This window comes from Saccostrea echinata, unplaced genomic scaffold, assembly GCF_033153115.1.
Source record: "Saccostrea echinata isolate AGI-Se365-2 ecotype Australia unplaced genomic scaffold, CSIRO_AGI_Sech_v1 ptg000025l, whole genome shotgun sequence".
Classification (NCBI taxonomy): domain Eukaryota; kingdom Metazoa; phylum Mollusca; class Bivalvia; order Ostreida; family Ostreidae; genus Saccostrea; species Saccostrea echinata.
Window position 1 is genome coordinate 539,606 of NW_026889774.1, and position 22,231 is coordinate 561,836.

Here is a 22,231-nt window from a genome sequence, read left to right on the forward strand (position 1 = left end):
ATTTAATTTATTGAATAATATTCTCATTGATAATTTGTGTGTGACTGATAATTAAGCATTTTTATTTTAAAAAATGGGTCTACTGGAACCATTGAAAAGAGTTTTTTTTTAATAAGAATGCAAAATCTATTTTGTTTTTGCCCCAACCCCCAAAAAGTTTGAACCTATTCTATATGAAAATCGAACATTTTGGCAAAAATTGATATGCTTCACTACTCGTGTATTTAAACCACACTGACACCCCCCCCCAAAAAAAAAAACGTGTGACTTTCGTGCACTTTTTGTTTCGTGCAAACCGTGTAGCGTTTAGCAATTTTGGAAAAGCCAAACGTTTTAAAGGTTGAAAACAGACAAGAGGCCCAAGGGCCTTAACGGTCACCTGAGTACAACAATTTAGAGGATCCATAAACTGATAAATGAAGCTTTGTTGCAAAAAAAGCAAAAAAAATAGTACGATTAAGTTCAACAAAATAATTGTTCTAGTATCTATCTATCTGTCCCCCCTTTATCACTATTACCATGCAGACTTTTAACAAAATGTCTATTACCTCTCACATTGACCTCACTTGGCCTTTGAATATCATTTAAAAAGATATGTTATTTTTGTTTCATTTTTAATCATGTATTATTTCCAAGTCTACCTGATCATTTAGACTAAGAAAGTACTTTCTGTATTATACAATAAGTGTTCTTGCATAATTCTCTTATTCTATTAACCTTTCAAATACTTTATCTACAGTGATTAATTATCAAAGGTGAATGGCAAAGGGGAATAACTTCACTCAGTAGAATACAAATTAATAGAGCCCTGGCCAGGACCAGAACACTTAAGGTGTTTCGCTTCTGACGAATTTGAATACACCGCGCAACTCGAACTGCCGGAAATTGGTCTGAATGTCGTTTTAATAAAGAATTCAGTATGACAGAAAAATAATAGTTTATTTTAAGTAATTATAATAATTATCCGTAGAAAGTAACATAATATTGATTTTTGTGCCAGAAGAAAACATATAATAACTATTTTATATTTCGCGGAAAATTAAGACATTTGAGACGGATTACGATAATGTAAGTAAAAAGCAGACGTGAAGTAACGTTCGGCGCGTAAACTTTGGTTAAGATGGTGAAACCAAAGTACAGACGCCATGGGTTCGTTTCGAAAACGAAGAAGGAGAGATATGAAAAAGTATCTGCAGGGCAATTGACCCGATGGATTAGGGGAGCTATTCTTAGAGACCACAATTACTCCGCCAGTGCAACTCCTGTTAACATTGATCATGATCAAGGTTTGTATACATACGTGTATCATATCTAAAAAAAAAAAACCAGTTTGCACATCTGCATCTATGTTAGATCTATCTTAGAAATATTAAAGGAAGGCACATGATGTCCATTACAGTGCGCCGTTCTAGTCCTTATAACATTTTAAGTCATAGGCCTATATGTTAATTTTTTTTATAGTTTAACCTACATGTAATAAATATATATAAGATATATATTTTTTTAATTTACTTTTGCTGTTCATTGCTGTGGTTCAAAGATTATAAAATGTTAAAGCTTGATGAAATAATATACTCATTTGATCCCTTCACATTGTGATGGAAAGTTACATTACAAAACAGATTGACACAAATTATGCAAAAATGTATGAAAGGTGAAATCTCACAATATTTATCACAATACTGAGATGCAGTTCCAGTGTATCATGATACATAGCGGATGATTAATGTTTTGTAGCTGAATATGGAATTTATTTCACTAGTGGGATAGGATTTTTTTTATATTTTCACAAGTGTCTTTGAAAACACAAATGAAAATCTATTTTTAAAAAAAAATCCTGTCTCATGATTGAAATAAATTCCATATACAACTACAAAACATTGAATTTTCTGTTGTTACATTTTCTTTGATTTTCCCTTTACCTTTATTCATTAATTGTTTGTATTTTTGTAACACAGTGTGAATAGGCTGTGTCATCATGTATGTGTGGTTGAGATGTCATAGCAAATAAGAGATTGAAAACAAATAAAATGGATTTCAACAACATATTTGGAGAAACTTTGGAAATCTCTATCAGCAAAGGTGGATACAGGGCCAGCCCCCCCCCCCCTTTTGAATTTTTTGTATGTAGAACTTTTATGTCCATTATCCTAAAATCAAGGAAAAAACATCTCTTATTTGTAAGAATTCATCAGTTTCCAGGCACCCACCAGGGCTTTGCCCTAGACCCACTGGGGGTCAATGCAGTACCCCATACCCCCTGCCTTCTACTGCGCCCCGCTGTTATGCAATTCCTGGATCCGCCACTGATCAGGATGGTTTATTTATCTTATAACAGGTCCAGGACTAAAAATAATTACTTTTTTTTTCACTGGCCACTCAGGCTATCGCTTAAATTTTTACTGGTCAATTTTTTAACTCAGCAGTCTAGTACTTTCACTGTCACATTGGGCCAGTAAATTTTAAAAAGACTGGCCCAAAACCATAATAATAGAAATAAATTGTTTATATTGTGTTACTTCTTAGTAAAATGGAACAAAACAGCAGAACTTGGATGCACAACCCTGTCAAGTTAACTATCCCAACACCATGAATGCATGAATTTTGTTATGCATATATGCACATGCTAAATAGCATATACTTACATCTTAAATGTCAAAAATATGCTGTATATCGGCACTATGAACTGTTGTAAGTGTATCAAAAGTAGTCAACTTGTCAGCATGTGTAGATAGTAAAGAACGTTATGTGTATCCTGGTGATAATTTTTATTTATTCATTCTTTATTAATAGAATTGCCAAATTTAAATATACTGGAAAGAGAGGAGGTGGTGGATGGGGGAGAAGTGACTACATCTGAGGATTGGAAGGAGGGAAGGAGAGTGGTAGAACTTGGAGTGTTAGCTGAGGGCTTGCGGGGATGTTGTAAATGTGGCTTACCATTGCAACTTTCACACACAATTTCTGTACTGACACATGGTTTAGCTTCTTTGTTAAAGGTATAAACTCATAAATTTATGTCCAGTTAGTTAGAAAACAACTTTGAAAGCTTGAAAGGTTTTTTTTCATGGATTTTTCTCAATGTAAAATAGGCATTATTCCATGTCCTTATTAAAAGTTTTGAAAGGTTTTACAATATTTTTTTTATCATATTTGAAATGATGCATATTGAAATTCTTTTTTTCCCCAGCATTTGATATTCATTAACGGTGAATGAATTTATTACAGTGACCTGTAACTGGGGATTCATTGGTTTTACATTCACATTTCAGGTCTGTTGCAGCAATACAAAGTGTAATCATATTAACCATGTAAAAACGGGGAAAAAACATGGAAAAGTGTGGGATGTAAATACAAAACTATCAGCAGGTGAGAAGTTTCACTTACACATCCCCTACATCAGATACACATATATTAATTTTTGTCAGGTCACAAGAGCCTAATTAAATTTTAGCTCATTTTTGTACGTATAGGTTTTTCCCCATTGTTCAAAGATTTCATAAGTGCCACTTGTTTTGCATGAACTTGAAAGAATTTATATATATATATATATTAAATGTTTAGTTCAGAATAAAAACTTGTTGAGAAGCCATTTTTAACTTATTGAAGCCAGAGGCTCATTTGAGCTTTCTGATCTAAGTTTTTCCATTTATCTGTCTGTCTGTTAACTTTACAAAATTATACCCCTGCTCCAAAGGAGAGGGGGGTAAACTGTTTTACCCTTGTGTTTTTAGCACACTCTTTGTTATCCCCTCGCGCAGCTAGTTGCGGAGAGGATATAGCATCGCTACTGTGCATATATGTGTGTGTTTGTGTGTGTGTTAGTGTGTCCGTTACAGCTTGTTAACAAGATTTAAGGAGAACCTTTGTACTATCAAATCTCAGCTTCCACATACTTATGTGGGATTGTGAAAGGACAAATCCTATTCATTTTCAAGTTAATCAGTGAAATATTTCTTTAAATATTGCGTACCTTCAAGCCCTGAAATTTTATATACGACTTGACAATACTCACTTCCTGTTAATCAAACTGGTAAATTCGGATCGCTTCGATAGACTCGCTTCAGTAAGTTCTACTATGTATTTGCATATTTATATTGTCATATTATTGTGCGTATCTTGAGACAATCTGTCTGAATTAAAAGTGTCATCTCTGACACTGAGTAATTGAAATAATTTGATGAACGTTGCAGTTTCATTATTAAATTTCCACATGTGTCTGTTTACAATATAGAATTTATCCTTATTTCTTCTGAAAGCTATAAAGACATTTCGCAAGTTTCATTGACCTCTCAACACTGACATATTGTTATTTTTCATTACGAAAAAATATTGCTTCCACAGGTATTCTCAGATTTTATCCATATTGCATAGGTAAATTACTGAAACTTAGAGCATACGTGATATGTTTCTGCTAGGAATAAGGGAAACTGCCCAATTACGTATGCATGTTATGCCCCCACCTCTCCCCACCAATATGATATGCACTTTTAATTTTTGTTAAAAATGGATCCCCCATCCCCCCCCCCCCCCAAGATAATATCAACTTTGACTTTTGTTAAAAAATTAATTAGTGTTGCAATACATTTTATGTACTTTACCTTATTGTAAACTTTATATAGTAATAGTGGGTGCCCTTGATAACTAGGTGATTGTATCTTTCTTAACATCCCTCTTGAGAATTATTCTCTCGTATGGAGACATTACCATTACTGGTGAAGTTCCTCTGTGAGGGGATGCTCCACTTAGCGGTGCTCTTGTTTTCGCATGCAATATGGTAAGATTCATTTTTATACGAATCAGATGTCTACTTCCTGTTTATCCATGCGTCTGTCCATACCAAATTTCTGTCGCAACTGAACTTGTGTATATACAGTAAAACTCAGTTATAGCAAAGTCCAAGGGACCTGTGAAATTACTTCGCTATATCCGTAATTCGTTATATCTGTATTACGAATTTGTTAAAGTATATATATTGAATTTGCAATTCATTATAAAAATTCATTATAAAAAATGTAATTTTTATTATTTTTAATCTCTACGGGACACAAAATCAGTTTGCTATATCTGTAAATTCGTTATATCAGAGTTTGTTATAGCTGTAATATTTTCTTAGGATTTGTTAAGAATTTTGCTGGGGATTCCAAAAAACTTCACTATATCCGTAAATTCTCTATATCTGTGTTTCTACATGAGAACATATATTTACATCAGAGCAGGGGTATTACTAGTGAGCATTGGCTCACAGACTTCTTGTTTAGATTTGTTCTCTGAACCACTGGACTTAACAGATTTTACATAATGCAATAGTACATGGAAAAAATCTTTAAAAATTAAAAATCATCTTCTCTGTAGAAGAGCAAAGCCATATAACCGTATTAATCATATTGATATTGAATCATCCCAATGTTATGTAGATCAATTTAAGTTTGGTAGCCATTACCCCTTGGGGGTTTGAGTACAGTATGGATCTTTTTTTTTTTATTTCCTGGGAATACAGAGAAAAATGAGACTCGGGTGAGTGTTGTGGTTCAAGAGCCTCTTGTTTTAATTAGATTGATATTTTTTTTTTCATTTTTGAATTTGTATTTACAGCAATGGTACATGTTTGGCATTGGTGTAACTCAAGTTAACAGTCTCCTTTCTGAGCTGAATATACCACCTGTTAGTCATGCCATGCTAGACAATAGACAGAAAGAGATTGGCAGAGCTGTCCAAGATGTTGCTGCAGAGTCTATGTCTAATGCTTTGCAGAAGGAACTGGGAATGATGAATGAGTGTGTATACAATATAAATTCAGTTTAAAATCTCACTTTTTAGCTCAACTGAGCCAAAGGCTCAATTGAGCTTTTCTGATCAAAGGGTGTCCAGCAACCATGTGTAGTGGTCATCTGTTAACTTCTCACATTTTCGACTTCTCCACACAAACCAATTTCGACCGTACTTGCCACAAAGCATCTCTGGGTAAAGGGATTCAAGTTTGTGCAAATGAAAGGTCAGGATTCAAGTTTGTTCAAATGAAGAGTCATGTTTTCTTTAAAAGGGAGATAATTAATAATTAGAGAAAATTTAATGTTATGTTTTAAAAGTCTTCTTTAAGAACCACTTGGCCAGGAAAGAGGAAATTTATGTGAAAGCTAGCTTCATTACATAGTGTAAAAATCATGACCCCCCAGGACTAGGGTTTTTACAAAAGGTGATCAAATTTTATTCAAGAATATATAGGAAAAATGTTTTTTTTTTTTAAATTAGGTTGAGACTACAATAGCGGATTAGAGTTTTATAAAGGAGTACATAAGATAGAGTTGCAAGATCACACTAAATCCTATAAATTACTAACACATATCTAAGATGTGAAGAGTAGATTTTTAAAAAAAAATTATTAGCACTGGGGTTAGAGTTGAGCCAAAATCAGAGCAGTCAAATTTTACATAATGCATGTGTAAAGGAAAAAAAACCAGCAGGACCATGTTGATCATATTTATATTGAAGCATCCCAATGTTGTGTTGATTAAACTTTGAATAAATCATATAACTCCTTTAGTCTACATTTTGGTCCACCGCATGGAGTCAAAATATTTATAAAAAATTTAATTTTGGTTGTAACGCATTATTTGATTGGATAAAAAATTTTAGTTTTTATGGTATAACCTGTGTTGCCTACGTCACAATGACTTAATGTACGTCAAAAACGTATCAATCCGCTTGGTGTTACTTTTAAAATATGTGCAATTCGAAGGCATTTCTGAAGGAGAAATTGTCTTATTGATTTAAAAAATTAAATTATAAGGAGTGAATTTAATAGCTACATATACTGGTATAACTTGGGTTGGAACAGTTTATGACTTTTTATATACTGCTTCGCAGTTACTAGATATACTTATAAATGTTAGTTTTAGTCATCTACTGCATAATTAGTGCTGATAAATATGCAGATTGTTATGCATATTAGGGAGGTGTTCTAAAGGAGACAGGTTCACAGGCTAATAACTGATGTCTGTTATTTAACTATCTTTCAGAGAGATGAATGAAAAGGGACTAGTTGTTGCTGTAGATGCTGGATGGCAAAAACGGGGAAGTGGAAAGACATATGATAGTTTGTCAGGTAAAAATAGACAAATTTTAGGAAAATGAAACAAATATTAATGCATAGAGTGATTTATTTTGGCCTGCGTCCCCCATGAATTATGCATTAATTTTGCTCAGGACATGATTCCAATAAATATGTATGCAAACAGATGCAGTAAAGAATGGGTGGAGTTAACGCCCTTTGGATCTTTTTGCAATTCCTCTACCAAGCTGTAAATGAAGTGAATCCAAAATATATTGCAAGCAATAGAAAGAGTTACGTATACATGGTTATATTAGGTAGAACATTTGTACAAAAGCAAGGCCTTTTGCCATGAATCAAAATTGAAGCAACGATACATTAGTGTCGTCTTCCGGAATTTGGCATGTACCCGGAGTGGTTTTTAGGTCACGTAATCAAATTTATAGGAGGTGGGGCTATCGATCGGCATCATTGTTGACATCTCTCTCTCCCTCTCTAGAAATTCGAATATGTGTATGGCATATTGCAGCGATGTCAATATGACCCTGATTATCTATTGATTATCTATTGATATTCAAGAAATCTTCAGGCACCATGCCTTCGATATTTATTTAGTTTACCTCAAAAAGAGTGTTTTAAATCCACACCTGTACCATGAATACATGGTTAAGATATCGGGGATTTATATGATAGAAAGAAAGAAACATTTTATGAAAAAGATACATGTATCCCAAAGTTCAACTGTACATTGAAATTTTAAAATATTCTTCCAAAGAACAGCCATTAGTAGTCATGTATAGATACAAGCATGCTCAGGTAAAGCATATTCAATTTTGTTTGAACTATGGCCCCAAGGGGGTAAGATGGAGCCACAAAAAGGGATATAATTTTTACATGGGAATTTATAGGAAAAAACTCATTAAGGAAGAGCCTTAATGAGTCAAATCAATATGCAAGCACTCTCATTAGCAATATTAGGTGAATTTTATTCAGAGGAATAAAGAAAGGAAAAACTTTTGTATAGATTATCTTCTAAAGTGTGATAACCCATTGGCATTGTTTTGAAATTGGGTGTTAAATTTTTCTTTTACTTCAAAATATGTACTTTTTTAGGTCATTGTTCCATGGTTGGCCCTCTCTCTGGCAAAGTATTGTCATATTCTGTGAGGTCAAAGAATTGCAGAGTATGCAGTGTAGCTGAAACAACCAACAAGAATCCAGCAGCCCATGAGTGCTCAAAGAACTGGGAGGGAAGTTCAAAGGCCATGGAGGCAGATATGGTTATTGAGATGGTAGAAGATTTACAGAAAAGTGAAGGAATAACCATTGACGGAATCATAGGAGATGAGGATACCACCACAATAGCAAGATTAAAAACTAATGTCAATGCTAATATCAAGAAGTTGTCTGATAAAAATCATCTGAAGAAACTGTTTACAAACTCTTTGTTTACCTTGAAGAAAGAACATTCATCTCTAACTTTGTCTGTTATAAAGTATATTCAAAAGTGCTTCAGTTACTCCATAGCACAGGGAAAAGGAAATGCTCTTCAAATCCAAGAAGACCTCTCATCAATACCATACCACATCTTTGGAGATCACGAACACTGCTCCGCACGGTGGTGCAAGTTCATCGACAACCCTAACCTGCGCTACAAGTCTCTTCCACATGGAAAACCGCTCAAAGATAGGTTCCTTCAGGATGATCTCAAAGAAGTTTTCAGTTCATATGCAAGTCATTCTGATCGTCTTTCATGTTTAGGAAGCACGCAATCAAATGAGAGTTTTAACAGAATGGTGTCTGCAAAAGCCCCAAAGACCCATCATTACAGCTCCTCTTCAAGCCTCAGATATAGAGTTGCTGCGTGTGTAGCTCAGAAAAATGAAGGTCACAGATATCTTATAAAGGTATGTTAATTTTTAGCTCAAGTGAGCTTTTCTGATCACCCGTTGTCCGTCATCCGTCTCTCCATCCATCTGTAAACTTTTCACGTTTTCAACTTCTTCTCAAGAACCACTGGGCCAATTTTAACCAAACTTGGTACAAAGCATCCTTGGGTGAAGAAGAGCTTAAATTGTTAAAATGAAGGGCCAAGTTCTCTTCAAAGGGGAGATAATCAAGAAAATACAAAAATTGGGTGGGGTCATTAAAAAATCTTCTTCTCAAGAACCACTGGGCCAGAAAAGCTGAAACTTATGTGGAAGCATCCTGGGGTAGTGTAAATTCTAAGTTGTTCAAATCATGACCCCCGGGGTAGGGCAGGTCCACAATAGGGAATCCAAGTTTTACATTGAAATATATAGTAAAAATCTTTAAAAATCTTCTTCTCAAGAACCACTATGCCAGAAAGGCTGAAACTTATTTGGAAGCATTCTGGGGTAGTGTTGTTTCTAGATTGTTCAAATCATGACCCCCGGGGGTAGGGCTGGGCCACAATAGGGAATCCAAGTTTTACATTGAAATATATAGTAAAAATCTTTAAATATCTTCTTCTCAAGAACCACTGGGCCAGAAAGGCTGAAACTTATTTGGAAGCATTCTGGGGTAGTGTAGATTCTAAATTGTTGAAATCATGACACCTGGGGGGTAGGGTGGGGCCACAATAGGGAATCCAAGATTTACATTGAAATATGTAGTAAAAATCTTTAAAAATCTTCTCAAGAACCACTGGGCCAGAAAAGCTGAAACTTATGTGGAAGCATTCTGGGGTAGTGTAGATTCTAAATTGTTCAAATCATGACCCCTTGGGGTAGGGTGGGGCCACAATAAGTACTACAAAGGGGGGGGGGATCAAGTGAAAAACAGCAAGGCCAATGGTAAAAAAAGGAGCGAGTTTAGTCCCAAGTTAGAGCTTGGGGCGGGGCCAAAGTAGCCGTAGTAAAGGTGACCATCAAGGCCCATGATCCATTTGTTTTATAATGTATGTTGTTTGCATTACATATATTCCTAACAATATTTCTACTGTGTGTACTTTTGTTATGTGAGAATATTAATCTCTTAGATTTTAAAATTCTGCAAATTTTAATCAAAAGCAGATTAATGAATGTATTGCATATTTAGTTGTACATAATGGATTCTTATATCCTTATTAAAGGTGAACAAGAAATTAGGCCTCTCTCCTGGCTACTATACTCGAAGACAGTGCATTCTGAGGGATCTCCAAAGAAAACGACAGAAGGCCATTTCAATGACACAGAAATTTAAAAGGAGAAGGAGAGAATTGAAAGCCAAGAGGTACTAGTATACTTTTATTGTCATTTGTCAGAGTGCAACAAAACTCTTGTCTAACTGAAAAGTGAAAACCAACCAAGGACAAGTGGATGTCCCTGCTGATAAGTATATATTTAAAGTGAGAATTGAAAAAAACTCTTGAATCTTACTAAGATCTATTGTTTTCTGAATCACCAAAGATTTATGCTTGTTATAAATAGTGAGTCTCTTCTGGTTGCAAATTGTCATAAAAAGTTTGATATAAGTATAAAATTAATGAAGAGGACATTTTCTGGAATGAATCAACCAGTGGTTTGATAAATATTTTTTTCCAATTCATTTGGAGGTATATTTTTCGCTATATTGTTGAATATCTATTTTATATTGGAAAAGTGAGTCATATGGGACAAGCAAAATCTTCATTGAGATGAATGGTTATGCTTCATATTTATTTGCTTTGCCAAGTGGTCACTGAAATTTCTTTCACCCTGTAATGTACAAAATTGTGGTTTAGAATAGCTTGAAACGTTCTATCAGAACTGTGCAACCAGTCTTTACTAAGTAAATTTTTTTTATTGGCTGTACATCAGGTGAGTGTTTATTTTGCTAGGCCTCTTGTAAGACCTCAATTTGGAATTATTTGTTTTACAATATACAACTTCTTTACAGAATTCAAAGTCTTTCTACAAAAGAGACAAGGGAAGGCGTCAGTTATTTGACAGGATGTGATCTCCACCATGCCTCGGACATTGATGAAATTCCAGCTCCAAAAACAATTCCAAAGTATGATCATCTTCCTTCAAGTCAGTTGTTAAATGCTGAAGAGATCTATTTCGACTTGGAAACTACTGGACTCGGTAAGAACCTAAATGAGTTTTGAATGTCTAGTCAATGCTGATGGTTATGGCACTCTTCCAGTATTTCTTCTATATGCATGTCAAAGGAATAAACCCAGCATTTTGTAAACAGCAAGAAAATTTCTAATCTGTTTGTCACAAAAACCACCAAGAAGTGTTTATCACAAGATATGGGAATCACGATCAAGTAAACAATTCTATAAAAGAAGGATCTATCATGTTTTGCGGTTGAATATGATTGAATATGATATTCTATCTCCAAGCCTTAGCAGCAAAACTCCATGACAACACTTTCAGTCATAAACAATTGTGATATCACACCCATGTAATCTCAAAATTTATTTCCTGATTGATATCCACCAGATGTATGGGAAGCATATGCAAAAGGAATGTATGAAAACATGATTAATTTCGAAGATTTGAGACACTCATATGACCTTTTGTAATTGGTCCCTGTCCACTGTCTGCCATGTGTAAACTAATAAACATTTTTAACTTCCTGAAAACTAATGGCTCCCCCCCCCCCCCAATGTTTGGTATAAAGCATCTTCAGAGTAAAGAGGAATTTAAATGTTATGGCTCTTGCACCTCAGAGGCCTGTGGGTGGGACAAAAACCAATGAAACTAAATGCACATAATTTATACAGAGGTAATATATGTTTTTCAAAAATTATATATTTTCTGTTGCTAATATTGAATAAAAGCAAATGCATATTTTGAAATGGCATAAAAGAAGTTTTTAAACCTCTATGATTCTGGTATTGGTAGTTGAGCATGTTTTATATCATTCTTTCAAAACTTTACTTTTCCTAATCTGACAACACTGAATTAAAAGAAAATGCATACTCTGAAAGAGTTCAAGCATTTTCGACAGGAGTTAAGGCTTGGGGAAGAGGGGCACTAGTATTTCATTGTTTCAAAATTTTTGAAATAGTGCATATATCAATGGATTTGTTTGGATATTTTATGTTTTGAATTTCAAAAACTTGAATATACTTGTTTTTATTTTCAGCAAGGGATTCTCATATTGTGCAGTTATCTGCAGTTAGAAATGATGAGGTATTCAACAAGTACATCATTCCAAAAAAACCAATGACATCAAAAGCTACAGAAATAACTGGAATACAAGTAGTCAACAATAAAATGTACCACAATCATGAGGAAGTTGAGACAGTCAGCATTAAAGATGCTCTGATCCAGTTTATGGACTTCATGAAGATGTCGGGTCCAGATGTTGTTCTAGTTGGGCATAACTCTAAAGTGTTTGACCTTCCTGTGCTCTTCAACATTTTGAGTAAACTAAACATTTTGGAGACATTTTCATCTGCAGTCACTGGCTTCATTGATACAATTCCTCTTTTCAAAATGTCACATCCAAACCTTTCGTCATACTCGCAGTTACACCTCTTTGCAGAAATTCTACAAGACAAATACAGTGCGCATGACTCATTACAGGATGTCATAGCCTTGAAGAGATTGGTCGATCATACAGGACCCTCCCATGAAGTCAAAGTTGCTGCATCCTTCACCTTGAACTCTGCCGTTGCCGTGTTTCATCACAAGAACACAACAAAGCATCTAATGAGTACACTAGGGCCTTTATTGGACCAAAAGGTAATTTCGAATGGAATGGGAAATAAGATTGCCGGCAGTGGACTCTCCTTATCCCACTTACAACTTGCATATCAGAGAAATGGTAGGGAGGGAGTGCAGGATGTGCTGTCAGAGATAGCTGATAATAGTGTGCGTGTGACAAAATCTAAAAAAAATCATTGATTCTGTTGCAGATTATTTCAGGTCTGAGCAGTAATGCAGTTATTTGTTTGTGAATGTATGATGTTCTTTGTATGTTATTGTTTGTTTGTTTGTTTTACGTCCCTTTGAGAATTTTTCACTCAAATTGGAACCCCACGAGTTGTTGATGTACTAGTAATGCCCCCGCTCTGAGCACTGATGTGAATATACCCTCTGATGTGAATATACACAAGTTCAGCTATGGACAGACACAGGAATAAACAGGAAGTTGACACTGGATTCGTACAAAAATGAATCCCACCAAATGGCATGCCTAAACAAAGAGTGTGCTAAGATTTCAAACATCTCCGATGAGTAGTTGCTGAGAAAACTGTGACGAAAATTTGTTATGCATGGTATTGACAGACGCACAGATAAACAGGAAGTTGAAATTGGATTCGTACAAAATAAATCTTACTATATGGCATGCCTAAACAAAGTGAGTGTTAAAACTTCAAGTATCTGCTATAAGTGGTTGCTGAGAAAACTGCGACAAAAATTTGTTATGGACAGACAGACACACAAGGATAAAACAGTATATACTCCCTCTCCTTCGGAGTGGGGGTATAATTATGCAATGCACTGTTGTATATGAAACATGTTTCAATGTCTAGTGTTATTGGTAGTTTGTAGTTGAACAAAACATTTTCTTTCCATTCAAAATAAATCCAATTTAGAAACTGAATTGACAATGATTTATTGACCATACATGAGAATCTAAATTCTGTTCATTGATATTTATTGAAGAAAGCTATGTGCATAAATTGAAATATGCACAAATGAATATGAAAGGACATACTGCAAATGTATATTGTGCATGCACTATACTTGGTGGTGATTAATTTTTCAACAAGTCAAGCTAGGTTTGATTTTGGCACATTTCTGATTGTGTACCAATAAATATACACGTCATAAAGTTCGTGATGTTCTTGATATAGCGGAAGCAGCTTTCTGTCAAAGACGATAAAAAACCTTTATGTTTACAGTATACAGCAGTGCCATTAAAGAAACTGGGGGGATAAGCCGAGCCATATGCCTACATAACGATCGATAAAAAATCAATAAATTCATTTTACAAAAATTTCACTTTTTGTTGAATTAATGTAATGCTTATTACCATTTGCATACAAATTTGACAAAACCTGAATACTGTAATAGCGAAAATGATTCTGATTAACACAAAAAAATGGCATCACGCTCAATTTTCACAAAAACTGACATAAATTGGATGATATAACTACATTTTTTAAATAGAGTGGGTCATCGTACCATTTTTTTGAGAACGATTAATGAAAGGCAATGGAAAGATGTTGCTTTTTACACTTGCAAATATTTGGTACGAAGACCCACTCTACATAAAAAATTAAGTTAACTTACTTAAATTTTCACCGTGGTCTTAAAAAATTCTAAGTCCAAATACGCTTGCTAAATATAGAGAACTGTATGCTATTTAAATGGGTATGTATGTGTGACTCCGTGGTACAGTGGTTAGCGAGGAGCTCTTTAAAGGGACGTTTGAGGAAAGTGTTCGAGTCATGCTCTGATTTTTTGATTTTGTTTTTTGTTTTGTTTTGTTTTTTTTTTTTTGTTTTCTTTGGTTTTAATTTTGTTTTACTTCATAAAAAAATGTCTATAGGAATAATATATTTTTCACTGGAAATAAAATATATACATGTAGTAATGAACTTATTTACAGTAAATTATTTAAAATGCCGGATAAAAATTATAATAGATATTTGAATACTTTTATTCCCGTTTTTATTTATTTTAAATAAAAGCGCTTCTAGATCACCATTATGATTATATACGATGTTAACATTTTTATAATATCTCCACAATAAGTGTAAACACTCAATATGCAGATTAATTAATAGAAGTCCTTACCCATGTTAGACATTTGTGACAGTAAATGGAAGTCAACTGTTTAGCTTGTTTAGAATATAAATATCATTTTGAAAACTACGGTAAACATTAAAATGCTTAAGTAAACTTGAACAATTGAGAGATTTTTTCCAATAAATGTTCTTGCATAGCCAAAAAATAGGCATGGGCACATGGCTCGTCTTATCCCCCCAGATTCTTTTTGTATGTTACATGTACCGGTAACAATTTGAAATACCGATAACTATCACAATGTCTGTAAACTTTTCACATTTTTGATTTCTTCTCAAGAACCACTGGACCAATTTCAACCAAACTTGCCACAAAGCATCCTTGGGGTAAGGGGATTTAAGTTTGTTCACAGGAGTGCCACGCCCTCTTTCAAGGGAAGATAATTAAGAATTTGGTAGCATCTTTAAAAAAATTTCTCAAGAACCACTGGGCAAGAGAAGATGAAACTTGTGTGAAAGCATCATTACATACTGTAGATTTAAGTTTTGTTAATCTGGGAAGTTTATATACTGTGAGACCAGCTTTGTAATATGAAAGATTAAAACCCAAAGAAGTAGAGTTTTCAGAATTTTTCCAAGAATGAAATTTAATAATCTGTATCCAGTCTTCTTGCAAATAAATATTCTGTCTTGAGAGGGCACGAAAATAATCTGACTCGATACCCCCCCCCCCTCCCCCCTCTTTCCCCCTCAATATCAAATATAGTCGTTCACTAATATATTTTAATGTCCTTTTTTTAAGAGAAAGAATGAGTTTTAATACAATCATACATTCATGCAAATGGAAAATTCATCAAAAATAACAGGCTAAATAATGTAGGAAGCAAATATAATCAATCCGAATTTCCTCTGTTCAAAATTTGAGGAAAATTCGGTCAGAGGAAATTCAAATGAAAATATCTTTTAAAGTAACTCATGTAGATATACAATATTTTACATTGTTTGAAAGCACTACAACTAAGAAATAATTAACTAGAAAAAAATTAACTTTTTAATTATTTCTAATTCATTTTCCAAGCTTATTTTACAAGCCCCCAAAATGAAAAATAAGCGAATTTTTGCACAGGGGTGTGTGCATTTTTTTAAAGAATTAATTTTATCTTCGGTTGATTACCATCATTATTTCATCAATATTTATTTTCCTTATGACTACTTTTAAAAGATAACAAAAAGTCAAAATGATTTGAAAATATTTTTTAGGTTAAAGGGAATATTAAATACGTTGGACGCATTTTTGGTCTTTTTCTTTACTAAAATGAGAGATTTACCTCCCTTTGGCATAAACGCCTATAGCTTGTAAACCAAATCATATACATATGCATTTTTTGGCTTAAAATAATTAATTATGTTTATTCTTACAATTAAAAAAGAAAAATTAAATTTTTAATTATTTTAGTTGTCAGAAGCCAAACACCTTAACTGAATTTTCAAAATTCTGGTAAAAATACCCTTGCTTATTAAAACTTTTTACTCTGTTTGCCTCCAATATGCAAGGAACAGAGAAGATCTTCAAAGAAATAATGAATTTTCACTATTTAACACAGCCCTACCCTAACACCAGAACCCATGACCCAGGGTCATAAAATTTACAAATTTGGAAGAGGTACCCTCATCATCATAACTATGCAATTACATGTAGTTGAAGATTTTCAAAGAATTCACCCATTTTCACTATATTATCAATAGAGCTCCCCCCCCCCCTCACAGACACAACAGAACCCTTGGGACCACAAGTTTTAAAAGTATTGTAAAAGCATCCTTGCTCATCATAACTATACACTTGTTTCTTTGCTTTATAACCAGTAGCAGAAAAAATATTTTGAAAGAAATTATGAATTTTCACTGTATAATCAATGGACCCCCCCCCCCTTCACCAGAACCCCTGACCCTGGGGACATGAATTTCACAATTTTGGAAGAGGTATTCTTGCTTATCAAAACCGTTCCTTTGTTTAAATAATACCCGGGAGCAGAGAAGAAGATTTTCAAAGAATTAATGCATTTTCACTATATATTCATCAGAGCCCCGCCGTAACACCAGAACCCCTAATCCAGGGGCCATGAAATTCACAATTCTGAGGAGGGACTCTTGCTCATCATAACTATGTACTTAGTTAGTTAGTTTGTCTAATACCCAGGAGCAGAGAAGAAAATTTTCAAGGAATTAATGCATTTTCACTATATAATCAATAGAGCCCCGCCCTAACACCAGAACCCCTGACCCAGGGGCCATGAAATTCACAATTTTGGAAGAGGCAGCCATGCTCATCATAACTATGTACTAGTTAGCTTATTTAATACCCAGGAGCAGAAAAGATTTTCAAAGAATTAATCCATTTTCCACTATATAATCAATAGAGCCTCGCCCTAACACCAGAACCCCTGACCCTGGGACCATGAAATTCAAAATTTTGGAAGAGGCAGCCATGCTCATCATAACTATGTGCTTAGTTAGATTATTTAACACCAAGAAGCAGAGAAGAAGATTTTCAAAGAATTAATGCATTTTTCACTATATAATCAATAGAGCCCCGCCCTAACACCACAACCCCTGACCCTGGGACCATGAAATTCACAATTTTGGAAAAGGCAGTCTTGCTAAACATATCTATGTACTTAGTTTATCTAATAACCAGGAACAGAGAAGATTTTCAAAGAAATAATGCACATTCACTATATAATCTATATAGCCCCACCCTAGCACCAGAACCCCTGACCCTGGGGCCATGACATTCAAAATTTTGGTAGAGGGCTCAATGCTTATTACAATCATGCCAACAGTTTGACTGCTTGATATCCAGGAGTAAAGAAGAAGATTTTTAAAGATTGCATTAATTTTGGTGGTTTTAGCCCCACCCCTCAGGCCCAAGGGGGGCAGGGACCATGAAATTCAAAATTTTGTCCCCCTTCACCCATAGATGCTATATGCCAAAATTGGTTGAGCGGTTTCAGAGAAGAAGCTGAAAATGTTTAAATGTTAACGCAAGACGGACGACGGACGTCGCACGACAAAAACGGTTAGCAATAGGTCACCTGAGTGACTCATGTGACCTAATAATAATGATGTTTCCTGAATGGCCCACGTCACCTCAAATCTAGCCCGCGTGGCGCAATGATCAATGATTAAATAATTTGCTCTAGAGCCGCGGAGTAAGGAGTTGATATCCTTACATCGAGGGTTCGAATCCAACTGTGACACATGGAGATCGGTCTTTCGGATGAGACCGTATAGACCGAGGTCCCGTGCACAGTAGATGCTGGCACGAAAAAGATTCCTCACTACTCAAAGGCCGCAAGTGCCGAGTACAAGCGAAATTTCCTACCCCCACCGGCAAGCGTTGGCGTCTTAAATTATGTTTAACAACTTCTCGAAAGGACGTTAAACAAACAAACACCTCAAATCAACGTTACAGTAAACTGTTGTAATCTGAAGGTAACCAATTAACAGGAAAAGTATTGCACAAAACAGTTCACTGGCCAATTTGACCATTCTTTATCTTTATTGCATTAAAGGCAGTGTATTATATAACAAGAACAAGATGTGTTTGTGAAACACTGATGCCCCCGTATGGCAGCTTATGGCGAAGGTTAAAGTTTCTTCAAATGCAAGTCAAAATCCAGGGCAAAAGATAAAAAATGTTTATACCCAAAGAAAGGTCTTGTCTCGAGGAATACACCTGTGAAATTTGAAAGACCTAGATACAACTGTTCAAAAGTTATGGCGAAGGTTAAAGTTTTTTAAATAAAAGTCAAGGTCAAGGTGAAAGTGGTTGGTATCCAAAGGAAGATCTTGTCAAAAGGATCACATATGTGAAGTATGAAAGCCCTAGCACCAACCATTCAAAAGTCATGGCCAAGGTTAAGTTTTTCAAAAGTAGGTCAAACTCCTAGGTCAAGGTCAAAGGGTCAAAGTGGTTGGTATCCAAAGGAAGGTCTTGTCACAAGGATTACATATGTGAAGTATGAAAGCCCTAGCATCAACCATTCAAAAGTTATGGCCAAGGTTAACGTTTTTCAAAAGTAGGTCAAACTCCTAGGTCAAGGTCAAAGTGGTGGTTTGTTTCCAAAGGAAGGTCTTGTCGCAAGGATTACACATGTGAAGTATGAAAGCCCTAGCTCCAACCATTCAAAAGTTATGGCCAAGGTTAAAGTTTTTCAAAAGTAGGTCAAACTCCAAGGTCAAGGTCAAAAGGTCAAAGTTGTTGGTATCCAAAGGAAGGCCTTGTCACAAGGAATACACATGTGAAGTTTGAAACCCCAAGCACTAACTGTTCAGAAGTTATGGCCAAGGTTAAAGTCTCATAAAATTTTGCAAAAGTGGGTCAAACTCCAAGGTCAAGGTCAAAAAGTCCATTATGATGGTACCCAAAGAAAGGTCTTGTCACAAGGAATACACATGTGAAATATGAAAGTCATAGCTCCAACCAATCAAAAGTTATGGGCAAGGTTAAAGTTGACAACAGACAGACAGACAAACGGACAAACAGATAAACAGACAAACAGGACAAAAACAATATACCCCGGGGATCTTTCGATCCGGGGGCATAAAAAGATCCCAAAGGTTAATTTCAAGACTGATGTAGGGAGAATTTAAGAACTATGCCAAATCTATTGCGATTTCCTTATCTATCTAATCGTCCCTTTCTTTTTCGTGGACTTAGGACAAAATGTCGCCGAAGATCATTTTAATTCTCTGTTGTTTAGGTATGTCCTTTCATTTTAACACTAGTTGTAGTTCATTTACTTAGTGAGATTGTTCACAATTTTACAAAAAAATAAATTTGATTCTAAATTAAACAAAGAGGCTTATACATGTAGGTATTGACGGTCACGAGTTTTCCTGTTATGACCACCTGGAAATCTGTCCCCAGGTGATAAAAATTTTATAGTACGATAACGACTCTATAATCATTATTTTCATGTAGCTTGTTCCCTAGAGGTTCAGAGGTTCCGAAAAATACAATAAATCTCAATGTATGACAAAGTTAGCTCCAACCTTGGGCATCATCCGGAGCGACTTAAATGTTATGATTTTTTATGAGGACTTGCCATTGAAGTTTAAATCATGTAGACAATTTGCCTACTAGATATGATAGTTAGATATAGTGTACTGTAGGAGATTTTCAACGATATACTCTCAATATATGACTAAACTTCACCTAAGATCTGATCCATGTGCGAGAGGAAATCGTGATGTTTTAAATTTTGGTAGAGGGCTAATTTTTTTTATTATTATCTGCTATATGTCCATGATTAAACAATGCATTGAAAGAGTAATATATTTTCATGCCTTGGGCCTGAACGCTGGACCCAAGGCTCGCTGATTTTACAATTTTTGTAAAAGGTTATTTCTTTATTTATTTATCAGTTTTTTTCACTATATGTCCAATTGTTTGAAGATGTATTTTTTAATACCCGTCCAACTCTCAAGTCTAAACGCCTTAACCAGGAGGAGACACAAATTAAGAATTTTGGTTGTGTAGGATATTCATTATATTTTTGAAAACAGTTTAGTTTTATTGTGATATCATATACTGGGGAACCATAGATTTCGTGGTGACTCAATATTTGTGGAATTCGTAGGTACCTTGCACGAATTCACATCCTCAAAGAATTGATAATTAGGGTTTTAAGAGTCATCTTTCCATATGTATAAATGAGTGAATGCACGAAATGACGACCCCTCAAACCTGTAAAATTTGGGCAATTCAAACTGTTTTAGAAAAATTATATATATATATATTTTTTTAAATCTTTCAAATCAGTATCAAGAACTTTGAAGTGTGCAATACTGAAGTGTTTTAGAACACTATAAGCTTTCGTGATGCTAGGGATACATGACTGTACTTTGAATTCAGCAGGTCTTTTTTTCATTTTCGAGTGAGATGAAAGAGCTGAATTATCCAAAAAATATGAGTGGACAATGTTCATACTGCTTTTGGATTGTTAGCAAGAGAGCAAGTCCGAAAATATTGTGAAAAGGTTGCAAGTGTATTAATTAATAGCCTTTGTTTTTGCATTAAAATTTTTTGATTCATCCTTGTAGAGAACACATTTTGAACCAAGGCAGCCGTTGCAACTACATATTTTTTTGTATTCTGAACCATCTGTATTGTGAAAGATCTCGAATGTTTTATTTCGGTCAATTTCTTTTAGACAAGGTTATTTTGTTTTTGATTTTCAAAATTCAGTTAAACTGTCTTTACAACTGGTTTAATTAATTTCCATAGCGGTATTTCAGAGTAAGTCGTTTGTTTTATAATAAAGATAACTATACTTGCAAGCCGGAATCCCTCTGTTTTGTAGACTAGATATTATTAAATCACTAGGTTTTATACATTTTGTTTTATATTTAGCATTTAAATTTTCATACTGCGGGTGAAAAACACAAAAGCAGAACTAGAGCTATCGGACATGAGTATTTGTTTTTCAATTTAACAATGGTTTGTAAGACGAGTTTAATTCTTCTTACAAATAGGTCCAGAAGTGGTTCATTTACTTCAACACATAAACTTTCTACAGGAGAAGTTAGAAAAGCGACTTGGCATTCATATCAAGTTCGAGTTTCATGTTGGTTGATATATTAATTTTTACAAAAGATTTTGTCCTTCGACTTTATAAATTTCGAATTTGTCACTATTTTGAAGACCTTTTTAATTGCGTTTGTAGATATTGAGTTGATTTTTGGCATGTAACTTACAGCGATCATGATATACAGATCATGCCAATTGACCCATTTTCACTAAATTTAAAAGTCATTGCCCTTAGACTTGGAAAATGTCTAACGTTACCATATTAAAAAAAAAATTCGGGGGGGGGGGGTTGCTGAACTAATTCAGACCTGTTTACCCATATTGTTGTCTCTCAGTATTTTTATTAGATTTGTCAGTGAGATTTGGCATTTCCCCGTAAGATTTCACTTTTCATCGATTGTACATATATTACTAGAGAACAACTTCATTTCTGATTACCAAAAATAAACATGGTTTAATAACAAAGAAAAACATAATACCTTGCTTTCTTTCGAGGGGTTTCTTTTATTTTAAACCACAGCGTTTTGGCAACCCGACATCACTTAAGTGTTTGAAATCGTTCTCTTTTTTAGCGATTAAAAAGCGTCAAACTGAGACATCATAACAAAAACTAGCTGCTAAAATACAAATGAAAGGATTTCCCGATTTCCGTATTTTCATTATAGCAAACCGTGAGACGTAATTTGGACTCAAAATCCGTACAAAATACGGCGAAATCGTAAGAGTAAACAGGTCTGCTAATTTTTGTGGGGTTTTATTGGCAAGGAATTACAGTTTGGAATACGCTCAATCCCCCATTTCCTCCTCGAAACCAATTGCTTCCTCCTACGGTCCCGATTCTGGTGATAATCTTGAATATAAATGCATGGTATTAAACTGTCACTTAATAATACAA

General features: G+C 34.7%; 1 protein-coding gene across 2 annotated transcripts; it reads left to right on the forward strand.

The window, feature by feature from the left end:
- The first annotated feature begins 5,618 nt into the window (after positions 1-5,618).
- On the forward strand, positions 5,619-13,815 carry LOC133191845 (uncharacterized). 2 transcript variants are annotated; one of them, XM_061327574.1, is made up of 6 exons: positions 5,619-5,777; positions 7,020-7,105; positions 8,165-8,958; positions 10,146-10,285; positions 10,931-11,118; positions 12,131-13,815. In XM_061327574.1, exons 1-6 carry the CDS (start codon positions 5,677-5,679, stop codon positions 12,892-12,894), a joined length of 2,073 nt encoding a protein of 690 aa, XP_061183558.1. In that variant the 5' UTR covers positions 5,619-5,676; the 3' UTR covers positions 12,895-13,815. The 2 variants fall into 2 exon arrangements, with proteins under 2 accessions (XP_061183558.1, XP_061183559.1); XM_061327575.1 differs by having other exon boundaries at positions 5,690-5,781; positions 7,022-7,105.
- Positions 13,816-22,231: the final 8,416 nt, after the last annotated feature.

Coding starts and splice junctions, on each gene's coding strand:
- LOC133191845 (XM_061327574.1), top strand. CDS start 5,677: ATGCTAGACAATAGACAGAAAGAGATTGGCAGAGCTGTCCAAGATGTT. Junction 5,778..7,019: donor GAACTGGGAATGATGAATGA/GTGTGTATACAA, acceptor ACTATCTTTCAG/AGAGATGAATGAAAAGGGAC. Junction 11,119..12,130: donor CTTGGAAACTACTGGACTCG/GTAAGAACCTAA, acceptor TTTTATTTTCAG/CAAGGGATTCTCATATTGTG.